At 41.7% G+C, this 25,276-nt stretch overlaps 1 protein-coding gene across 2 annotated transcripts in view; it reads right to left on the minus strand.

Annotated features, from left to right (window-relative positions):
- KLF3 (KLF transcription factor 3) overlaps window positions 1-25,276 on the minus strand; it is a 39,603-nt gene that overhangs the window by 7,002 nt on the left and 7,325 nt on the right. The window contains exons 2-3 of one of the 2 annotated variants that reach the window (XM_079989830.1): window positions 11,622-11,716; window positions 453-921 (exon numbers count right to left, since the gene is read on the minus strand). In XM_079989830.1, coding sequence (XP_079845956.1) covers window positions 453-921; window positions 11,622-11,678 — 526 coding nt within the window. In that variant the 5' untranslated portion in view covers window positions 11,679-11,716. Of the gene's footprint in view, window positions 1-452; window positions 1,012-11,621; window positions 11,717-25,276 lie in introns of those variants that run through there. The other variant, XM_079989829.1, reaches the window with a different exon arrangement.

Here is a 25,276-nt window from a genome sequence, read left to right on the forward strand (position 1 = left end):
ACCTGAAACCTAGACAAACTCTCGCTCTCCAGGCTTCCAAGGTAGCCGCCTGAACGCCACCTTGTTTTAGAGCGGGAAAACAAGAGGGGGAAAATTCTCCCCCTCTCTGCGCAGCGCCTCCTGCCGCTTCGCTGAAGGGGCGCTGGGCCGAGAGGGGGAGATTTTTTTTTCTTGTTCTCCCCCCTCTAAAACAAGGTGCGTCCTATTGCCCGGTGCGTCCTATGGTGCGAAAAATACGGTAAATGCCTGGGTCCATGAAGTAGGAATCTACTTCGCCTGCTCTTAGTTGAAAACATTTATCTTCCGTATCCCCTTGTAAAAGGATAAACAGAAGCAGTTTTGCCATGAGAGATTGTGGCATGACTTTAACCAGAACATCAGGTTCCTTTTTAATTTAGCTTTTAAAAAATAAGAAATGGGATGGGGAAGTCCACAAAAACCAGAACCTTTACCTGGCATGCTACTTGGATTTTCCAACTCTTCTGAAAGGACCGTGGACACCATAATAGGATGCTGAAGGGGAGGAGCATACATAAAAGGGACAGGCTGAACTACGACGGGCTGTATAACTGGAAGCATCCCAGGGCTTCGAAGTCCATGGCGAGAAAGAGCTGCCATTACCGGTGGAATAGTTAATGGCATCGTGAAAGGCTGCAGTTTCTTCATTGGTGGGCTGGGTGAGGGCAGATTTAATCCAGGCGAGCCTCTCCTGGGCTGGAATTTCAGGGGCGAAGGAGAAGGAGAACTTCCTGACGAAGGAGGCGAGCTCCGCTTCACTGTGAGGTCGACAGGCTCAACTTGCACTCCGTTACAAAACCCTTCCGAAATCTGGTAGATTTTACTGGGCACCATGTTTGGCGTCGAATAAATGACACTGTACTTGTTGTGGTTCATTTGGTCCATGTAACTGGAGCTGAACGACTGTGCAAAAGAGGGAAAGAAATAGGTGAAATGGAATCCAGGACACAAAATACGGTTTGTTAAATAAGGGATCATCTCTGTGATGCTTTAACCTGAATTCCACTGGACTCAAATATGAATTGAAATCTTACACAGATATTCTTTGAAGTGGGAAGCTCAGACACACATAATTCTGCTTATGCAGAACCATACAGCCCCACGAAGCAGATGGCTTACAGGTTAGCCTTCCTTGGTGCCTCACATTAACTACTTCTGCCACATTACAGAATACAGTGGTACCTTGGGTTAAGTACTTAATTCGTTCCGGAGGTCCGTACTTAACCTGAAACTGTTCTTAACCTGAAGCACCACTTTAGCTAATGGGGCCTCCTGCTGCCGCCGGAGCACGATTTCTGTTCTCATCCTGAAGCAAAGTTCTTAACCTGAAGCACTATTTCTGGGTTAGCGGAGTCTGTAACCTGAAGTGTATGTAACCCAAGGTACCACTTTATATTTTAATTATGTATCAGAATCTTCTGTAATGAAAGTTGATCTGGTAGGATTAATTCTGTACCTTTTGGTGAATATGTCAAGTCAGGCCTGGCTACAAGGTTGTGGATTCAGCCAACTCAGATTCCAATTCTAATGTGAAGACATCAACCACAAGACAAGGACAGTCCAGGGAAAGATTTGCCACGTTTTCCTGGAACCACTGGGCCCATCAACACTTTGTTGTAGAGCAGTAGAGGAAGGCTACTGTGCTTGGGAGGAAAGCCAACTGGATATGACCCCTATGCTGTTTATTTTTGTTCTATTCTACTGTTTGCAGTAACAGAATTTCTTCAACATAAATGTATTCCACTGCATAACTACATGTAAATATGTTACATGAAACCACAATATCCCTGTGGATGTTTTAATTGAGACCTTTCAACATCTGCAGAGGACCACAACTCCCATCACCTATGACCACTGGCTATGCTGGCTGGGGCTGATGGGAGTTGGAGTCCAACAACATCTGGAGAGCAGTGTTAGAAACTCAGGTATATATTCTAGGTGTCAAATGGGTCCTTAAACCAAGGTTGCAGCATCACCAAAATGGACTGTCTAGTTACCATTTGGGGACAAGACAACTCTAAAGTCTTATTTTTCAAATGATGGGTTACTGCTTTTGATTTTATTTTATATGTTGTGGTCTTGTTGTGAACCGCCCTTGATTAATTGATTCTCAGTTAAACATCTAGCTAGTTCAGATGATAAAGAAGAAAAGTCACTTTTCCCAGGGACAGTCCACATATATATTGGCCTATTCAGACCTCTTTTTCTTAATGGTGACTGCTCCTGCTCAGGCTGCACAGAAAAAGCAATTTGGTTCCAGAAATCCAATCCGATTGTGCAGATAAAAATATAACTGATGGAATTCTACAGGATGGGGGTATTACTGTATGTAAACACTCCAATGATCCCCAGATGGTGCAGATGTCAGGCACTATCCTGGTGCCCAGGCATCTTCGCTTGGTTGCAAGTAGTCAAAAGCCAGGCGCAAAAAGTACCTGGCTAATTTCAAACACTGCTGAGAGCCACTTGCACTATTTGCTCAATCATCTTTCCAGACTCAACACTTCAGTGCCTCTGCCCCATCAAGAATATTTCATTTGCAATCTTACGCCTGTCACAACCAAAAGAACACTGAAGCAAGGGAATTATGATAATTATTCAAGGATACTGACTAGGGAGACACTAATAATTAAAGCAGCACCAAGCATCTAGCTCCCAGGGTTGGCCCAAGCAAAGCAATCCAAGAGCACTCCAATATTGGGGCACACCTCTTGGATTGCACACCAGTCCTGTGCTGCTCAAAACCACTGCTTGGTTTGCTTGTGCAGTCGGGCTTGCACAAGATTAAATTGACACAATAAGGCCAAATTAAACTCTTGCATTACCATTAGCAGAACAAAAATTGCAGTGCTGTGGTGGTAACAGGTAGGCAAATGCATGGAGGTGGGTCTAATCATGCAATCAAGTGCAGTTCAAGATACCTGGAATGCTTTTCACTCACATGAAACAGACATTTTCCTGTTTGCTCAGGTATTTTGATGGCTGAAATATACTGTTCCCGACAAACTTGAAATTAGCAACTGTGAAGGTATCTGAGTGTTCTGAACTGATTTCAGAATATTTAAATTGTTGTTATTTTTTTAAAAAAAGTTTGCTACTTAAGACTTCTTTGGAAGCAAGGGCGGCACATAAATTTAATAATAATATTAATATTTCTGAAATACAGCGTCTTGTGACCTGGTACTATAAGCTACTGCAAAAGCAAACATTTGCAGTGCTATGACAAGTGTGGCAAACTAACAAAGCACAGTCGAATGCCACTATTAGCAGTAACAAAAACATAAAAATCACCATACATGATCATAAGTTGTTATGAAGCTGACAACTGAAAAGAGGCAGGGTGTGGCATCTGGGACAGAAACGGAGACAAGCGCAGCATCCAAAAGGGATTTCAAGCACCGCAGGAGCCAGCTGTGTAACTGCAACCCTATGTGCTTAAAATTGGGTTGCACATATTGAGAGCTCACCTCGGCAGGCAACATGGCAAGATTAACTTGCCCCACCAGTGAGAAGACACACCTTTAGTTACATCAATGCAAGGCACTCAGTGCACTGTTTCATGGCTATAGGATTGGAACATCAGGTAATGGATTTCAAATGTGAGTGCAACTGGAACGCAAGTTTTAAAAAAACACAGGATGGGAGACAATGTTGTTGCTCCATTCACTGATGGAGCTTTCATCCAGGCAAGCACAGCTGCATTCACAGAAGCTGTCCTTCTGTGTGTGCAACTCTCCTCCCATTAATAGAGTGGCTCTGTTGGACCTCACCCGTAATAATTTATTTCACCAATTTTGAAGTTCAAAACCGTTCATGTCAAGGAATGCCTTTTGGAAAGATGGTAAGAGATCACGTTTTATCTCTCTAATTAAAATAGCCTTCCGTCCATTTTGATTGAGTTTGTTGATCCTATGCGGACTTCCTTGAAATCAGTGCAACTTACTTCCTAGCATGTTTCCGAGCACAATTCAAAGTGTTGGTGCTGACCTTTAAAGACCTAAACAGCCTTGGACAAGTATACCTGAAGGAGTGTCTCCACCCCCATCATTCCGCCCGGACACCGAGCTTCAGTTCTGAGGGCCTTCTGGTGGTTCCCTCACTGCGAGAAGTGAGGTTACAGGGAACCAGAAAGAGGGCCTTCTCAGTAGTGGTGCCTGCCCTGTGGAATGCCCTCCCATCAGATGTCAAGGAAATAAACAACCACCTGACTTTTAGAAGACATCTGAAGGCAGCCCTGTTCAGGGAAGTTTTTAATGTTTGATCTTTTATCGTGCTTTTAATGTTCTGTTGGGAGCTGCCCAGAGTGGCTGGGGTAAACTAGCCAGATGGGCGGGGTATAGATAATAAATTATTATTATTATTCCCACTAAATGTGGCTGCAAAAATCTGTACAACTGCACAGAGTCATGTGTGCTTAGCCCCCACCGAAAAGCATGTGGGCTATAGGACAGAAACCCATTCACTTCAGTATTGTAGGCAGGCATTTTTAGGATTGTCTGGGATGTACAAACCAAAGCACAGGACTATAGTTGGGCTATAATGTAGCACGTTTCCCCCCTCTAAAGGGTGCAGGTCATGTGTAACTTGCAAGTTAAATTTTAAAAGTCCCGTTTGCTTCAGATGTTAAGGCAACCATGGAATGCTTAAACAAACAAACTCCAGTGGGAAATACCTAACTGCTGAGGGAGAAAAAACACAAAATTATTAAATTATGCTAGGGATTCAACTTGCTCTCTGTTTCTCAGCTTGACAGAAAGAATTTTCATTGTGTTTAGCTACGCTAGCACAGAATTCACCCAAGTCAGCTGTTTTTGTGCCAGTCTGAAGAAGCCGATTTATTTTGACAGGGTTTCTTTTCCACATTTCTACTGAGCTGCACATTTCCAGTAGAAGATCATGAACATCATAGCAAACAAGAAAAGTTAGAGTGCAAAAACAAGAGAAGTGCGATAGGACACATCTGGTTAGTTATTACCTAAAACAAGAAAACCCCCACACAAATAATTTGTAGCCCTTTAATGGGCATTAGGCAATAACCAAACAAAACCATGCCACTATGGACAAACTTAAGTTAACAAGTGACATCTGTCTAACAGAACATAATATTCACACATGATCTGAAAGCTACTCTCAACAGCATCACTTTGTGACCATTTGAAGTCTAACATATTCATTGCAGCATAAACTCCTGCCAAGCATTTAGCAGGCAAAACAGAGTACAAAGGAAATATATACCGTATTTTTTGCTGTATAAGACTCACTTTTTCCCTCCTAAAAAGTAAGGGGAAATGTGTGTGCGTCTTATGGAGCGAATGCAGGCTGCGCAGCTATCCCAGAAGCCAGAACAGCAAGAGGGATTTCTGCTTTCGCTGCGCAGCGATCCCTCTTACTGTTCTGGCTTCTGAGATTCAGAATATTTTTTTTCTTGTTTTCCTCCTCCAAAAACTAGGTGCGTATTATGGTCTGGTGCGTTTTATACAGCGAAAAATACAGTATATATATTTAAACATAGTGGGGCCAAAAAGTCATGAAATGCAAGGGGTAACGGCGCATCTGTAAACTTTCTATATATAGTTTAAGGCGTTTTTCCAATTTACCTTTACTAGTAGAGACTTGAGTTTATAGGACGTGTGTGTGTGCGTGCGTGCACGATTGCACGTTCATGTCTGTATGTCGGGATGTTAATGATGCTTTGCCTATGGTATATTTACATACATACATACATACATACATACATATATATATTCAGTCCAGAGTTGTACCTATTATTTTCATGTTGTCTGAATGGCTGCATGGAAGATTCTAAAGTTGTTTGCATTGTGACAGGAAAACAGTGAAGCTAAATTGGCTGATTGCATGTTTTCATATTAGAAGAAATGGTGGTGGTGGGGTGTTCTAATAATTTATTAGCAATAAATTGAGTTTCTTCTGCAACTTTATATTTATGAAATAAATAAAAGCAAGTATGACCCAGTCACAACAATAGTCCCTGCATGAAAACTATTTTTCTGGCTGTGCTATATTACTTGAAAGCTTTACATTTAATACAGTGTAGTTAGAAACAGCATGATCACAGCGATTACATGGCATACCGGGTCTTAAGCCTGCCAGGCAGAGTCCCGAGTTATCCTAATAGTATGTGGAAACAATGGCTGTATTCAGTTAATTAACTTCTGGCTTAATTAGCCAGGCTATGTATAACCTTCACAAACTGATCCACACGCAGCTCTCCTTTGCTCCCTTCATGTGAGCAGGAAAAGATGTCTGGAAGCTACTATCAAACCAGGTGTCCTGCTGCATGAATCTGAACCAGAAACTATGGTTAACAGTTTGGCTGATTTGGAAACCATGTTTTCAGTTTACTGTGGTTTACCATGGCTTGCCTCCCTACCAACACAGAGGCTGCATTGCAGCTACACAGAACTGCCCAGTTGGTTAAGTCTGGATTTGATCATTCAAACCGGAACAATAGCAAAATAAATAAAAAACTGGATTAATTAATATTCAAAAACAACCTACAGGTATGAAATAGTTAACAAACTACTGCTGAACACAAAAGCTATTTTTATCACAGATAAGATGCTTGTTTAGACCAGCTGCTGTGGCCTAGTATACTGTTTCCAATAAATGCCAGCTCCTGGATTTTGCTAAGCAAAAAAAATATATGGATGTGATGAACTTCAGAATTGGGTGCTCTGTTTTTCAGATAGATCACAAAGTGAGACAGAATATATGCTCAGTTTAGGCATGCAAGCCATTAAGTGATGAAATAAGTGCAATACTGCTTAAGTTATACGGCCACATACACATTGCAAAGCAGCACCATTAGATGTTGAGTAGCAATTCTCTAATTTGGAGACCCTGGACTATAAGGAGCATGAAGTGCTCAGTTTGTAGTCATCTGCAACTTTTCAAGTAGCTTTTCTATAATAAGAGAAGAAGGGTATCTGGCTAAAAGGAGCAGCACTTCAAGGGAAAGAATATTCAAATATGTCACTTAATGTTCTCTGGCACAGCAAACAATTCTTCAGGGTGCTTTGTCTCTCTCTCTCTGAATCCTACTTCTATATGCAAGCTCCATGAGGATACAGAAATACTGGCAAGAATGTTCTTGATGAAGGCTGCCTCCTAATATGTGTCATCCAATTTTTAGACATCAGTCACGTGCTGGGGATTTTTCCAGGTCTATCCTGACCAAGATTGCTTTTCGAATATGTATAAGTTGGAAAGCAATGTAATCCAAATAACCGGGGAGTTGACGTATTTCTTCTCCACTTGTCCACACCTAGGACAAAGTCCAGCTAAACAGGTCACATTTTGTGATCTCCACCCAGATATGAAAGCTCTCGTAAAGAGGCAACTCTGCTGTTAACTGACAAAACTTGCTACATAGCATACAGTGGGTGATGATTTATAATCATCATCACTAAGAACTCACGTCAAATCTCCTCTCAAAAGGAAGATTTATGCAGGTCTTCTACAACGGACAGTAAGTCCTGTTCTTCTGTGGGAGATTTGTGTATTCATCTTACTTAAAAAGCAGGTGTACCCTATCTGCCTTTCCACCAAATGTAGGCCTCAAAAGTGGGCACTCCAATAGCAAAAGCATCTGCTGCTAATTTGTGCTTTTCTGGAAACTTCCGTGGCACTGTTTACTCCAAGGTAACAAGTACCACATTAACTATTTCACATCACATGTACTCAACAGGGTGGAGCTCGGGCGACTCTGTAATTACATCTACTATATAGTTATCACTCATGTGTGTAGTAACACCATCCCCAAACTGCCCAGTCCACCAGAGAGATGACAAAATGCTGTGGGTGTGTCCTGCCATTATGCGATTGTGGTAAACCTTTTAAAACCGCACCCTTACAGCGTTGCTAAAACTCAACTTCGTTTCTTTTTCCTGGTGCTAAAAACTGTGTTATACAGTGGTACCTCAGGTTAAGTACTTAATTCGTTCCGGAGGTCCGTACTTAACCTGAAACTGTTCTTAACCTGAAGCACCACTTTAGCTAATGGGGCCTCCTGCTGCCTCCATGCCGCCGGAGCACGATTTCTGTTCTCATCCTGAAGCAAAGTTCTTAACCTGAAGCACTATTTCTGGGTTAGCGGTGTCTGTAACCTGAAGCGTATGTAACCCGAGGTACCACTGTACACACTGATGGCACTCCACTCTCACCAGCTTGTGATTGTGCAAAAATGTCAACTACTGTTTTAAGCGGGAGAAAATGTTGGGCCACGTGACAATTTTGCCAAATACTGCAGCAAACACAATGCTCTCAATTAGAATTGTAAGATGTGCAAGAGGAAATGGAGATAGTTTTAGTCCACCTTCCAAAGGCAGAATATTGAACTTCTTTCCACACGCCACACACTTTGCCGCCTTAAATTCGCTTCCTCCCCCACTGTTTCCAAAGCTTAAGGGGACTGCAGGGGCTACATGGGTCTGGTTTTTCCCAACACACCAAGTCAAACTTCGCTGGCATGAGTGCACAGGCTTCTGGTTTTACACCCACTCTGTTCCTCCCTGATCCCTTTTGCTGCTGTGCCACACTAAGCCAAGGTTTGGTTTAAGTAGCCATCCAAAAAATGAAATAAATAAATTTGTCACTCATAAAACCATAGGTCTCAGGAGCATAGAATCGTGGAGCTGGAAGGGTCCATGAGGGTCCAAACCGCACGCAATGCAGGAATCTTTAGCCCAATGTAGGGCTCAAACCCTCAACCCTGAGATTCAGAGTCGCACGCTCTACTGACTGAGCTATCCCAGCAGTATGAATGCATTTACAGTGGTACCTCGGGTTAAGTACTTAATTCATTCCGGAGGTCCGTACTTAACCTGAAACTGTTCTTAACCTGAAGCACCACTTTAGCTAATGGGGCTTCCTGCTGCTGCCGTGCTGCCAGAGCACAATTTCTGTTCTCATCCTGAAGCAAAGTTCTTAACCTGAAGCGTATGCAACCCGAGGGACCATTGCATACCATTCCGACCATGCACACCCACCCACCCACCCCTCCTCTCCTGTTTATATCTGAAGTCTCTCCCCACAAAGTCATCACTTCTTCTTCCTTCCTCTTCTCACTCGAAACACATTCTCTCTCCACCACACACACACATAATAATAATAATAATAATAATAATAATAATAATAATAATAATAAACAAACACACGCCAAATCTTCACTGCTGCAATCCACTTAACATCCAAGACCAATTTAGAGGTACACCCTGGTACTGATGCTATCAGTTACAGATGGGAGTGTTACAAAGAAGTCTTTGAAGAAGCCCAACTTTCCCTGTTAATACCACTGCTCTCTTTGGTCTTCATCCATCATTATTTACAAACCACTACACTAGTGATGCAAAGCAAGCTTATCCCTCTTTTTTGGTCAGAAGTCACGAAGTGCAGTCAACATCACATGGACTCTGAGCTGCTCTAAACATCACCGAAATTTCAAACTCTGTACCAGTTTGGCTGCAAATCCTTTAAAAAAAGGAAACTTAATTTAAGGATGCCACAAATGGGCTGACAAGACAAGGATGTACTTGCTAAAATGCAGTGTAATGCACACATTATTACATTGTTGTAGCATTAAGCCTCGCGTACATGTTATGCCAGAGGTAGCCTTTAATTATGTGCTGATGGATTCCCACTTATTTCTAGCAAATTACATCCAGCCTCTCTGCAGAAATAAGCCTACAGCTACTTTGAGGAAAACATAGCAGTTATCTTTTGGAACAGCAACCAATAAGTACTTTGGTCTATAATCAACCACACTAATTACTTAGGAGGGCAATTGCATCCATTTCCCAAAGGGCAGTTCTTAAGTTTTCTTGACCAAAACAGTGTGAACTAAAGGAGAAGTTTTAAAACTTCCTTTATGAAAGCATTTATTAAAATATATCCAGGTAAAGAAACATTTATCGGAAATGTCCCCCACCTCCCACAAGCAGAGTGTTTTTTAAAATTAAAATTAAACCAAAAGCTGAACACTGTTATTGGATATTTTCTAACAAACATTACAAATATCCATGACAACTTTGTTTCAAAGTGACCCTTACATCTTGTATAACCGCTGGCAGGAATATCAGCAGCCAAACACACAAAGATGATCTAATTGTATAAGCTTCTCATTGCCAGCAAGCCTTCACATACAATCCTCTATTCAAATTTTCCTCTTTGCGACTATTTTCCAAGTACACAGAGGCAAACAAAGCAAACAGGCTTATGGCACCAGACTCACCCTAGAACATCCTAGACCGTAAGCTCATTTCCTTGAACATTGCCAAGGTGCTCCCTTCTCTCCTACAACCTCTGTGTGGCTCAGGCAGAAAACCTCAAACATCGACAGTAAGAGAAAATATGGGACATGCAAGTAAGGCTAACAGGACCAAATGCAGAAAGAGAAAGACGTAAAAAGACTCAGGTCTTGTTAAATGTCGAGTCACCACTTGCTGAATTCCTGCCTGTTAAATACACAGAACCTCGGTCAGGGAAAAGGAGGCTATCCTAACTATTCAGTGGCTCCCATGGGTGGGGCGCAGTGATTTATGTTTGCGCTTAAGGTAAAGGTAAAGGGACCCCTGACCATTAGGTCCAGTCGTGGCCGACTCTGGGGTTGTGGTGCTTATCTTGTTTTACTGGCCAAGGCAGCTGGCGTACAGCATGTGGCCAACATGACTAAGCCGCTTCTGGCGAACCAGAGCAGCGCATGGAAACGCTGTTTACATTCCCGCCGGAGTGGTACCTATTTATCTACTTGCACTTTGATTTGCTTTCGAACTGCTAGGTTGGCAGGAGCAGGGACTGAGCAACGGGAGCTCACCCCGTCGCTGGGATTCGAACCGCCGACCTTCTGATTGGCAAGTCCTAGGCTCTGTGGTTTAACCCACAGCGCTTACTTTACTTCAAAAGCAGCTCAGGGGTGTTTGTGGGAGTGTCGTTTCTTCTCCTGTGAAAATGATCCCTCTGGAGATTTTGCACTCTGCAACTTTCCTGGATACCAGCATTTCCAAAAAGCTTCCCCATATCCTCAGGTGTGCTTTCCTGTAAGCAGTGGGAATCAGCCTACTATGCACCTGACACCTGTTCGTGTTCGTGTGTGTGTGTGTGTGTGTGTGTGGTCTTTTTCACTGTGAAAGAATCTGGTGCAGAAAGATTCTGTCAAGGTAAAAGGAAGGTCCTTCTTCCTTAAATAGAAAATCAGAAAGCACATTTATCACAAGGCCCTCACAGCCTAACTCTGCGATTCAATTAAAGTTCAGGGGAGCATGCTGTGAGGTAACTACTGCTGCAGGAAGTGCCGACAGCTAGGAAGGCTGCAGAGCGCTAGAGAGATGTTTAATGGAAATAAATGCACATACAACTCCTGCTCATCTTGTGATGATTAAAGCTGAACTCTACGCCCACCAAAATTCTGAAGAAATTCAAAAGGCCCCTGGTTATGAAGGAGTAAAAAAACCAAAACAAAACAGGAGCCTTGTTTGCAAAGAAAGAAACGATTTGTGAACATGAGGGTGGAGGGTAGGTTTCAGCACAGCACGACTAGAATATAACCCATGACAACAGAAACTTTAAAAAAATGTTTAAATACTAACCACTGGAACGGGTTCCATTGCTTCTTGTTTGATGGGGACAGGGTCAAACATTAGCATCTTCTTAGTCAGGTTTACTTATATTGTTGTGCAGGACTCTAGAAACACGAGGGGGGAAGCAAGAGAGGGTTTTAAGAAAAGACAAAGCATGAGAAAGCTGTAGAATACTCAGCTCTTAAGTGAACATATTTTACATTACTGCGCATAGGAGTTAATTGCATGTACGGCATGCAAACAACCGGGCGCAGCTTATTGCTATTGGAAAAAACAACCCAACATTGGGAGCAGGGGTAGAATCATGAGTCCCCTCTCAACTGTGCTTGGGCAAGGCCTGCATGCAAGTAATGCATGCAAAACACCATATTATCTCCATAATCCTTAGAATAGCTCTATACCAGGCATAGGCAACCTTCGGCCCTCCAGATGTGTTGGACTACAATTCCCATCATCCCTGACCACTGGTCCTGTTAGCTAGGGATCATGGGAGTTGTAGGCCAAAACATCTGGAGGGCCGAAGGTTGCCTATGCCTGCTCTATACTTTTAAAATTGCATTCCCATCTCCATGTAGCCACTGTAGGTGCCTGCAAAAAGCTAATAATGGCATGCCTAAGACCACCTAGTAAGTCTGTCACGAGGAACTTCACAGCTTATCCTCAGAAACTCTTTAGGGCGACACCATGTATGAAGTTGTGCGATACTGTCTTAAAACGTCAGGAAATCCCTTTGCATTTATGCTATCAGGAGTGCTACTTTTTGGCTTCAAAACAAATATCTACCTCTAAAAAAACACACATCTATGTTACAATAGGAAATATGTTGTCAAGCCTTACAAGTACAGAAACTTGTTTTATGTTTTAAAAGCTGCTAGAAAAAATATGAGTCATATTATCAGGGGTCAGCAAACTTTTTCAGCAGGGGGCCGGTCCACTGTCCCTCAGACCTTGTGGGGGGCCAGACTATATTTTGGGGGAAAAAATGAACGAATTCCTATGCCCCACAAATAACCCAGAGATGCATTTTAAATATAAGGACACATTCTACTCATGTAAAAACACACTGATTCCTGGACCGTCCGCGGGCCAGATTTAGAAGGTGATTGGGCCAGATCCAGCCCCCGGGCCTTATTTTGCCTACCCATGGCTTATATGAACCCCACTCCCAGATGTTGAAGTATTTCATGTCTTTATCCAGATTTAATTCAGAATAATTAGCACAACAAGCAGCTACAAATAACCAAACACTCTTGCTTCTCTTTCCTCCACATAAGGGAATGCATTCATCACACAGATGTCCTGCTCACATGTTCGGTGTCCGCAATGAGGTCTTAAAGTAACACACCTTGTTTTATGGGGGAAATCCTGTACAGTTCCTTCACATGCTGTTCTGTCAGCTGGAAAGCCTTTGCATCTGTCGACATTTATCCTAAAGTCTGGAATTGATTTCTAATACCACCTAAGAGGCAGTTTAAACTAGGGATTAGATGATAGACCTCCTGCTGGAACTTCGATTCTAGGCTCTGCATGAGCTGTGAACTCACTGGGAGAGCTCAGGGCCTCAATTTCTAAAGGTAAAATGGGCATGAACAGTGCTTTGTAAGGATGAAGAAGAAGAAGAAGAAGAGTTTGGATTTGATATCCCGCCTTTCACTCCCTTTAAGGAGTCTCAAAGCGGCTCACATTCTCCTTTCCCTTCCTCCCCCACAACAAACACTCTGTGGGGTGAGTGGGGCTGAGAGACTTCAAAGAAGTGTGACTGGCCCAAGGTCACCCAGCAGCTGCATGTGGAGGAGCGGAGACGCGAACCCGGTTCCCCAGATTACGAGTCCACCGCTCTTAACCACTACACCACACTGGCTCTGACTGAAATGCACCACGGAAGCAATAACTGACATAGCTCGAAGGAGTCAAAGATGAAATCATTTAACCGTTTGGCACGAGATACAGGCTGTAAGATGTAAACAAGACAGTTTCACTTGATTCCTGTGGGACAATCTCAGTATTCCAGAATAGGACTGAGAAATACACACCAAATTTTACGATTAAAGGTAAATACTAGTAATCCTCCCTGCTTCCCAAAACCAATGTTAATTCTCCTTTAATTGTTAGGATGGGCCCTCAAATAACAAGTCCCAGTTGGCATTGCCTAAGCCCTGGGTAACAAATCTTACGAATTCTGTATTATTTCCAATTCACATTCCTGTAGCTCAGAGCACCAAAACAGTTGTATTCAGACAGAATACAGCGACCGTTATTTCTGGAAAGGAAGAAATTCCCTCTCATGTTACAATAGTGGGAACTAATTAGGAAAGGATCGGCAAAATGAGAGCTAAATCAAGCTTCAGAATTGATGGCAAAATTATTTCTCAAAAGGAAAGCTTTTATTAAGTAGAACTCAGTAATTGTGCTCGTAGCAACTGTCAAGAGCCTAACACTGCCCTCAACAGTCCAATTCAGTTCAAAGGGGGGAAAGCTGCTCTTAATATTATACGTCGCCCATCTCCAGCTAATTATAAAAATAAAATTGCTTGTATTAAATATCATCAACAGTTGCCAAACTTGCCAAGAGTCAATAGGAAAAGCATTAAAACAACAGGAGTTAAAGGAATAATGTTATGGATAGAGCAGAATTTTTTTACATATTGGACCAATGAAATATTTAAATAGGGCAGACAGTATGGCTACTTATTTTAAAGACATGAGAAGTAGTACTCAACATGTGACTTGTTAAATCAGTGGTGGACTTTGGTCTTTAAAATTTCAGTGGTGCCCTGTGCAAGGCCAAAATTGGATGCCTCCCCACCTTTCAGTTATAGTTGCAAAGTCCTGCAATGCCCTCTAGTGCTGGCGCCCAGTGCAAACTGGCCAAAATCTGCCCCTGTGTTAAATAGATAGGGCCATTAAGACAGTTCAGCAAAGCATGAGAGGTGGCAGCTTAACAGTGACACAACTGCTGCCTAGAGAAGGAACTTCTTGTTTCACCTTTAAGCCTTTTCTTTTGGCCTTCCTTGGTGGAAAATGGTGATTGCTGCCCCATAGGAAAAAAAAAGTCAGATAGCCAGGATTTTAGGGTAACAATTGGAGAGCAGTACATCCACCAAAAATAAAATAAAGCAGCAAAGACAGAGCCTGAGTTTAGATCACAAACTCCTATTTCATACAAACAAAGGTAATTTACTTCCTTTGGTTTGTAAGCATTTTTAAAATTACCCTTTCAGTGCAAATAAGATATATCATTATTATTCCTAAATTGCAGTGGCGGAGATTGAGTTATGTCAGCCATGCATGGGATCTATAGCCCCCCCCCCCATTCAGGATATTTTTTGTGCCCCATAAGCTTTTGTAAGCATCTAAATAAAGTATGCCATCTTAAATTTTTATTTTTTAGAAAAAGCACATTGCCAGACTTAAGTCTTGCCGAATTGTGTGAATAAGCACTAAGGAAACAATTTTTTTGAAATGTCAAATGGTTATCTTTAAACTCATATGAACATTACATATAACCCCCCCCCCCATCTGCATAATGTTGCAGGTGGTTCATATTTTTTCCTGAGGCCTCAAGTGCTGAACAATACACTCAATACCTTACTTAATCCTGTCCTAAATAACATGCAAGTTCTTAAGCGTGACACTGTTTGTTTGTATCCATAGGTGGCGCTAAAAATATGCAACAAAGAACAATCCATTGTGTATTGCGGTAGATTTCACTGCAAGCACAGAATTCAACAAGTCGTTTTTTGAAATTCTCTCTGTATTTTGCCCAATGAATCAAAGGGAGCCTTTTCAAGATAGACAGAGGTTCCAAAGGAAACTATACAAATGGTGAATCGCACAACACCTCTGGAAACCAGAACATAGTGAACACTGGTAAAACACTGAGTCAATCCCATAACTGCTTTGGGTTTTAAAAAAACCCCAAACCACCACCTAAGGAAGAGAGAAGAGTTATAACATAAAATGCCACAAGATATTTTGTGTTCTTATATTGTGATTTTATGTTGTAACTGCCCTAAGACCTGTGGGTATAGGGTGGCATAACAAATATATAAAATAAAATAAAATAAAATAAAATAAAATAAGAATAAAGAGGACAACACAAAAGCAATTCGTTTCAATCACAAAAGCAATTAGTTTCAAAAGCAATTCGTTTCAACTCCTCTTCCAAGGACCCTTTGGCAGGAGCTGGTAGACAAAGGGAGGCAGTAAAATTTTCTGGTGTACACTGGGACAGGTTTGCCAATTGCCTTGAAAGTAAAACCTATTATTATATTTCACACGTTTATTTGGAATGAGAGGGATCACTCACTTAGGACAGGCATTGTGCTATCCATGGCCAATTTCAGGTTAGGCGGACATGAATGCAGAAATTTCATTATCACCTTCAAGTTTTGCCTGATCAAGCAATTTAAGGTTGCAACTATGGAGCACATGACGTCTTATGACAAATTACAGGCAAAACTGATTAAACGCAGTGCCATCTGCAGCATTGTAATTTACAATATTTTTTTTGCTGCAGCCCCAGCTTACTGAGCCAACCCTGTCCTAGACAATACGCAGAGCAATGAATTCAGCCTAAGGATCAAGAGACAATTATTTATAGTACTGCAGATCCTGACTCAAGATCTCAAGCAGAGGATTTCCCCGGTGCTCTAACCCCAAATGCTTTCCCCTTAAGGTACCAGATGCTAGGACCTTAAAACATGCAACGCATGTGCTGTGTCACTAATTCTCCCCTCCCTGTGTAAGAAAAAAGTCATGCTCCATCAAGTCATTTCCGCTCATCCACAATGATAGTGCTTTAAATATAAACCTTGCCAATAGCTTACGGTTTTGCTAGGTAGATGAAATTCTTTGATGAACAGACGTGTAAAGATTGTTTCAGCCCCTAAGAGCGGCTTGAACTTTTGCACTTCCGTCCTCTGTCGAAAAGTTTAACCACCTGAGCTATACAAAGAGGAGGACTGTGACTTTTCTTCAGTTTCAGTTTCTGCTTTTAGTAATGCAGTGCATTCTACAGACTTAGGGTTGGTTGATACAAGAAAAGGGTCTTAGCAGTGATTATTTATACCCATGGAACGCCAATTCACACATTTCTCCAAGTTTTGGTAGGAATCATGCGGAGGCCATTGGCGAAACATGACATTTTTACATGGGTTGTATTTTTCACCAATGGTAAGCAGAAAATGTTTGGTTTAGGCCAGGCCAAGTAGATTCCTTGCACACGTCAGAAATATTAAGAGCTCTAACTCATTATGGCTGACGTGGAAAAACATTCCTAAACGCTTATTTGGTGGTTTCAAGCCGGCTATCAGTGCTCATAATTGTCTTTCCAAGACAGAGTTAAGGAGTAAATCTTACATCTCTTCCTTTTCCGGTCTCATATTTACCAGAACCACCATCTGAGGTTCAGAATCTACTTTCTATTGAGGTAGTAGACGGAACCTTCCATGAACTTCAAAAGCAAATACAGCAGCTATTGAGACAAAAAACTGTAGGAACGTGGGAGACTGAAGAATGAGAGATGTATTGTTATTGACAACAGTACTGATAAAATGCCCCAATTCACAAAAAGTATTTTTAAAAAATGAGATCTAAGTAACTGAACAAGGGAACTATATAAATAACTGAATTGTACCAAGGAGGACAAAAATGTTGAATATTTTAGGGATAGTTATCTGGTAAAACAGAGGAGTTTTACCACTGTTCCACCAAAGAAGAGGAACCAAAGAGGAGGAACAAGTGGGAAAGAAGATAAATTAAGGAACTACATTAAGGATATTCTGAGTATAGCGTCCAGTCGTAATGTGTCAATTTGCTTCTCTGTACACTGGGAATTCATATATTGCATATTTTGCAATCCACTATATATATATTTTTTAATTGTTGGAAGACAAAGCAGCCACAACAACCACCTTTAACTATCTGGGCCACCACTTCAGAGGAGGTGCTTAATTTCTACAAATCAGACAAGCTAATTTTGCTTTAAATATTTTATATAGGTAGAAGTATGTAGGCTACATGTAATATGAAACTACATAACTAGCAATGATGCAGTAAGAAAACATTCGTGTGTGTGTGTGTTAACAAGCCACACAGTTTTATTTTCCAGCCGCCTCCCAGCTGCTCCACCCTCTGGACCTTTGCCAAGGCAACACAACTTGTCCAAACAGGACACACTTTGATAAAATTTTCGCTCACACCCTGTCCTTCGGTGAGGCTAGTGAAGCAATTGATTTCTCCATGCAAATAAGGACAGGTGCACAGTTAAAAGTCCAAGCAAACTTCTAAGGCACTTCCTGGAACTGTAACCTACTAGAAAAGAGAGAGAGCGTGTGCCAAGGAACCTGGATAAGGGAAATATAATTTATGCACTTGATTTAAAAAAGATTAACCTTCCGACGGAGTCAGGACACGACCCAGGCAAAGTTAAGTACTTTGGAGCATGCTCTGACTTTTCCAGCATGGAGATCCTATTGATTTCAGCAGCTGAGATTTCAACAAGATGTGTTATGTCTCCTTAATTTCAATGGAGAGTTGGACTCAAGTGGAATTTACTCCCGCGGAGGCCTGTTTAGGATTGCACTGTTAAAATGCTCCAGACATATTTTCATGTTGTTGTTGCTATTTATATAACATTCTATACCCATAGATCTCAGGGTGGCACACAACATAAAATGACAATATACAGAACACAAAATACACAATTGAGACAAAGACAACTCAATAGTCCCCCCTATTTTGCCTCATCAAGACTCTATTTGTTTCTTCCTGCATGGATCAGCTTGGTTCCAAGCTACCTGAAAGTCTTGCTTTCTACCACATGCATGTACCCATCCTTTAAGATCTGTAGAGGAGGGACTTTATGGGGGCTGCTGCCTTCTAGCAGCACAGGACACAACAGGGCTTTTTCCGTGGTAGCCCCCTGTATCTGCAACTCCTGCCCTGAGAGGTTAGAGGGCTTTCTCCCTCCTTGTCTATACAATATCTGCAGATCTTGAAGAACCTTTTTGCAACAGCTTTTGGTTTTACCGCTTGTTAGAGTGGGGTGTGTCTCTTTGCAGAAAAAAAAATACGCTCCCTTAGGTTTAATGCTGCCCTAATGCTGTGTTATTTTGCTGTAGTTTAGTTGACTACAACACAATTTGGCCGACATAGATGCCAGCCCTACACCAAGTCTACTCAGGCAACATTATTTATTACAGGACCTAATCAACGTTGTCCACGTCAGGAGTGCATTCGCCTGCGAATATTCCAGTGTGAAATATGCAATCACCTGCTGAGATCACCTTTTGCATTATACATTGGACAAGCAGAAAAGTCTCTACGCAAAAGAACAGATGGACACAACTCCAGCATGAGAAATGGAAATATTGAGAAACCAGTGGGAGGTTATTTCAGCCTCCCAGGACACTGTGATCTTAAGTTGACCACATCTGAAACCAAGAAACTTCAAAACGCATCGTGAAATTACTGGATTACAATACATCAAGAGATTCAGTGCCATCACATGTAGACTGAACTGGCACAACCTATATTTTTAATCACACTCCCAAGTATTAAGTGGCCTACCAATACCAACACATAAACATAATTTTATTTGTATGCTGTCTTTCCACAGTTCAAACCATGTTCAAGGCAGCTTACAGAATGGAGAGAAAAAACACATAACTGCAACATAACAAAAGCAGTCATTAGCAAGAAATAAATGTTAAAATACACAACCCAACTCAACCATTTCCGCATAAATCATCACAAGATCTGAAATAAAGATACAAAACAGCCAACAGCAACGACCCCCTGCCAACTATACCTTCCAAGCAAGACCCCCAACCCAGAACGTCCGACTCATCAATGAATGACCAGCATTAATATCACAGTTATCCCTTTCTCTACTTGTCTACATTTCATTTCCTTCTGATCTGTCTGCTAGCAAGTCTCTCCCTCTTTAAATCTGGGTAGCACTTCATAAATCTGATGAAGAGGACCCTAATAGTCATGAAGACTTATTCCATAGCAAAGTGGTTAGCCTTTCAGATGCCAGAAGGCTCTTTATTTTCTTCTTCAATTTCTTCTAGAAAATATACACTCATCAAAAATGCTGATGGTCTCTAAATGCACAAAACCTTTAAATGCTCTGATCAGGCTTATTTAGTAGCATTGTAAATGTTCTGCTACACACGGGAAGAAAATTCAGGACAACCAGAAGGAGACACAATCTTGGTAAATATGTGGTACAGCCTGCTTCTAGGAAAGCAACCAGACATAGTAGAATAGAGCGCAGAGATCCAGCACCTACACATTTCAAGGCTATTCACCATTCATGGCTTGGTCCATACTATGTGGAAGAGGAATGCTGAAAAACTCGCCTTAATCGGCATTTCTGCATGTAAACAGGGATAAAGAAAATATCTTCCAATGGTGCTGAGAGGTTCCACTTATGGTTTTAAAAACTCGTGCCCCAAGTGCTGATGGAAGAACTTAATTTGGGCTTCATAAACTCTTCTGAAGTTTCAAAACTTCTAACATCTGCTTCCACTATCTCCGGGTTCTTATATCTCTAAGGCTACAATTCCAAGAAGGTGTTCCAGGAAGTAAGAGTGCTTCCAGAATGACAACTCCTAGAGCTACCTAGGCTCTGCAATTCTGGGTCACTGCACTTGTTGAAACCACATCTTTTTGCAAAGAATGAAGAATGGTGCTACAATCTACACTTGCAGAGATTCCACCCCTTTAAAAAGGTAAACTTAAAAAAGTAAAATTTTTTTGGGGGGTGGGGGGAATTCCAAGGAAATAGAAGAGCATAGAAGAACAGCAATTTTTTTAATGAGTGGACAAAGAACTGAAATAAACACCTTGTGTAGAAGCACCCTAAGTCCCAGTGAAATCAGTAGGATGTATTTATGAATAAATATTTTTAAAACTGAGCTGTATCTTCAGAGGTTAGACCACAATTTCGTTTTTTTCTCCTCTGCTGAGAGAAGGCAGTGCCTGCACACTCTCCCCCTGCCTATTTGGTGTCCAGAAATGGCCCCATAGAAATCAGACAAAGAGGAAAAACAGGTTAGGATTCCAACTAATCCTACCTAAGGATATGAGTGTCAAGTCAGTTGAGAAAGAACAACCTTACAACCAGAACTACTACTGTCTCTGGAGGACTAACATATAAACTTTAAAGAGTCAGGACTCACATGAGAGAGGTGTTGTTGTTTTTAAAGGTCCTTTTAGCACCAGACCATTCTATTCCATTTCAATTCAATATTTTTCTTAAGAAAAAAAAAAACATTCTATGACCTAAACCCAGCAGTTCACCATATATAGGATTTGGGTTAAAATTCTTCAGGGTATCTTGGAAAAGGGTACAGAGCGGGTAAAATAAAACATTTGCCTTTTCTTTGTAACTTGGGTCTTCAGCACGTGCTACAACACCGCTGTTTTCACCCAAATCTTAACCAGTTAACTATATTAAACTCCACATTTGTATCAAATAGTTATTGAATTAGTACAGCGTGGAAATGAAGAGAAAAATAACAGGGTCTATGATGAGGGAAATAGGGTTGTCAATCAACAACAACAACAAAAAGAAAATTGCCACTGAATGACTGGTTAATAGATGAAAGAAATTTAAACTACTCTTCATATTACCAAAACCACAGAATATGTGCCTTTGCACGCTACTTAACAAAGTCGTAACAACAAGCAAAAGCCACCATGTTAGATAGAAAAGCTATTAGAATTTCTTTTCCACACCAGTAGCAACAGAAGACTCACAAAATATGAACGTGTTCCTCAATGGATTGGCCCTACTGATTAAGTTTGGCTCTGACTGATGATTCAACTAAAGCTTTAGTTGATTAATATACCCAGTATAAATTGCAGGCACAAAAAATAAAATCTGAGAAATTGGGAGAAAAGCAGGAAATCACAGAGGACTTTAGTTTGCAACAGGAAAACGTTTCATGAAGACCCCACAAGCCTGTATTCTATTTAATGTGGAACAACTTTTAGCCTTACGAATACAAATCTGCTAGCCATATACAGGAATGGTATGGTAAAGAATGTAAGAAAGTTGCAATACAGTCACACTCAGATGCCTAGCTATACTAGTTATTAATTCTACTATGATTTAGCAGTTTCCACTAAAACAAGCCATTGCCCCCATTTTTACATCTAACTAAATTTCACTGAGTGCCTCCTGCCATGGGACAATGTGCTCCCTTATCAGAGCAAACCCTTATCTGCCTTCCTGTCTCAGCGACTTCTTTCAGAGAAACAGAGACACAAAGTTGAGCAAGAAGAAAGAGCAGGCTTCTGAAAACAAGTGAGGTATATATAATGGCATGGCAATCTTTCCTTTCCAAGCAGAAGAAAAAGAGCAGCTTTTTTGAAGACTCAACTTTTTCAAAAAAATAAAAATAAAACAAAAGAAGGACAAAAACATAGGAGATGTGCACAACCTAGCTGCAGTGACTTCAAGGGAATAACACCCAGCCCGTAGCAGGAGTGTTTCTGTTCAAGGATTCAGACCACCTGGAAAGGGAGCCTTGCAATGAATGACATTCAGGTCTTGGGACTGGCAGGTGAGGAGGAAGAAAAGAAAAGGACCCCTTTCCCACAACATTATTCAGAATACTTTCCCCAGCCCAGTGGAGTGGGGTGGAAGTTTCTGGAGTGTAAGAAAGAAGAGAGGAGGAGGTTTTAAACCCTGTGATATACAGTGGTAACACGGGTTAAGTACTTAATTTGTTCCGGAGGTCCGTTCTTAACCTGAAACTGTTCTTAACCTGAAGCACCACTTTAGCTAATGGGGCCTCCCGCTGCTGCTGCGCCGCCGGAGCACAATTTCTGTTCTTATCCTGAAGCAAAGTTCTTAACCCGAGGTACTATTTCTGGGTTAGCGGAGTCTGTAACCTGAAGCGTATGTAACCTGAAGCGTATGTAACCTGAGGTACCACTGTATACATTAGCCAGGATTTGAAACCAGACTTAAAGGCGGTTTTGAACCCTGTTTAAGCAGCAACCCTGGTTTAGTTTAAGACAGTAAGGTTTTTTTATAAGGGCAAAAGAAGCTGTTATCACCAACAGCCCCCAGTCCTCCACTTTCACTGCACAGATTGAGCCCACTCTCCCCCTCCTTCTCCCCCTGCCTGTTTTCCTGCTTTCTGCATTTTTGTGGCCTGGCCCAACCCCGTAACTCTCCAGGAGGAGGAAAAACCAGCTCCCCACCCACCCACCCACTGCAAATTGCTATAGAAAAAAAAAGCATTCAGGTTGGGTGACAAGACCCACCAGCCCTTAAAACAGCCTTCTTTCCTAGCCAAACAGGACACAGTTACATGCACAGGTATTCGCTGCAATCTGCACAACCAATCCACTGCAAGCAATTCAAAATATTCACACACCCCAGCCCCACCCCATGTTTACTCAGAATGGTCTCCCTGGCCCAATCAGAACTAATTCAAGGTGCTTTCAACCAATCACATTGCTGGTGCTGCAGTTAAAGAGACAGGAACGTAGCCAAAAGGCTGCCTTGAAAGCAGCTGGAGGAATAGGCAAGTCAAAGGGAAGGGAGAGAACCAAAAAGATCCAAAAGGCACGGAACAGAAAAGCTCAGCCCACCACCCAGTCTTGCTATTTCTGCCCCATACCACCTCCTTGACACTTTGCCCTCCCCAGTGGCGGACTTTTGTAACATGGTGCCCCGAGCAAGGACAACATTTGGTGCCCCCTCCTCGCAAATATTTCTTATTTTCACAAGAATTCCTTTGGGTACGGTTGCTTTTTTAGGGTTCTTCCCAGTAGGTACCTGAATCAATATAGGCATATTATTATTATTATTATTATTATTATTATTATTATTATTACACCCCTTTGTCTTGATGCCCAGTTTGGGGGAACTACCCACACAACCCCTAAATCTAGTGCTGCTCTCCCCCTCCACTGCTAATCTAGGCTCACCATCTCTCTCATCACCCAGTCCCTAGTTTTTCTCTTCCTCTCCACCACCACTTAAACACTGCTGTCTGTGTCAAGTGTATACAGTGGTACCTCTGGATGCGAACGGGATCTGTTCCGGAGCCCCGTTCGTATCCTGAGTAGAACGCAACCCCCGACTGCGCGTCTGTGGGTCGCGATTCGCTGCTTCTGCGCATGACGTTATTTTGAGCATCTGCGCATGTGCGAGTGGCGAAACCCAGAAGTAACATGTTCCGTTACTTCCGGGTCGCCGCGGAGAGTAACCCGAAAACGCTCAACCTGAAGCATATTTAACTGGAGGTATGACTGTACTTGTGTGTGCCTCTGGAGTCAAGTATGCTCTGCCTAGGGTGACCTGTGGCTCCACCTGCTGCTAGCTGGTCTCTTGGTACACTATGTCCCCTTTGCCCAGCCAGCTCCAGTGCAAAGCTGCCGCCACTATTGCCAACATATCAATACAACCCTTGTGGTTAAGGAGACAGGAGGAGGAAAAACTGCTGTAAATGGGAAGGGCTGGAGATTGGGAGCTCACAGTCCCACAACCACTTGTATGATCTTAACAGAGCTTAAGTGTATGTCCATCGCAACAATATGTGAAATCATTCATGCAAGTTTGGACTTTTGGATCTGAGCAAGATGTGAAAATCAGAAGGGAACATTACACAGATATATGTGAATTGCGAAAAATCAAACCAGGGAAGAGGAGGAAGAAAGATGATGGGTATGGAAAAACGATTAAATAAGCTTTTTTGTGTGTCTCTCTTCAGAGAAGCAATTTGGTCATTCTGTGATGTGCCAAGGCTTTTAAACTACATGCTCACTGCATGTACCAGACAGTCACACACACATAATTTCCATTATGGCTAACCTTAGTATTTAAAATACGCAGCACTTCTAGTGTTCTGTTTGGCTTACATAACTGTTAGGATAGCTACCCTTGGAATACATCAACAATTGTTATTAAAAAACCTATAAGGAAGCCCCGGCACTAGATGTAGCCTTAATACAGGCAAGAGTTAAATTTGTTCCTTAACCCTGCCAAATGTCAAATTATGAACTGGAAGCAATAAACCTTGAAATGAAAACACAAAACTTCAATGCCGGCTACACAGAAGAGTTTCCTGCTGGTTAGAAGCATTGGCTATTACAATAATCTGTCTTTCCAAAATATATGACTTAATTATAAAGTATGTCTCAGAAATTATTTATCTTTGACTTACAATGAATAGCAAAATCACCTACACTTACAAACATTAGCTTCAAATACCTGATTTTAGTTCACTGCCAAGAACGGTCCTAATAAATAAATATACAAAAGTCCAGTTATTTTTATTTTAAAAAAGAAAAGGCAATGGCAGTGTAATATTAAAGGATGGACCAGGTTGATATGTGATCATTAAAACGACCCACTATGTTTATGTTATGCCTGACTAAAGCATATACAAAATTAGCTACTTCCCAATATCATGGTTGATTAAGTGGATTAAAACAGTGAAGCAAGGCAATAGCCTTCAAATTTCTAAACTCTAAACTGGTTCACTGACCAGTATCCACACTATGGAAGGCACTAGTCAGGTGTAGCCAACATAGTGCTGTCCAGATGTTGTGTATCTCAACTCCCATCATCTCTGACCAATGTCCATGTTAGCTGAAGGTGTAATCCAAAACATCTGGAAAGCACCAGATTG

The sequence above is a fragment of the Podarcis cretensis genome (assembly GCF_951804945.1).
Source record: "Podarcis cretensis genome assembly, chromosome: 9".
Taxonomy (NCBI): Eukaryota; Metazoa; Chordata; class Lepidosauria; order Squamata; family Lacertidae; genus Podarcis; species Podarcis cretensis.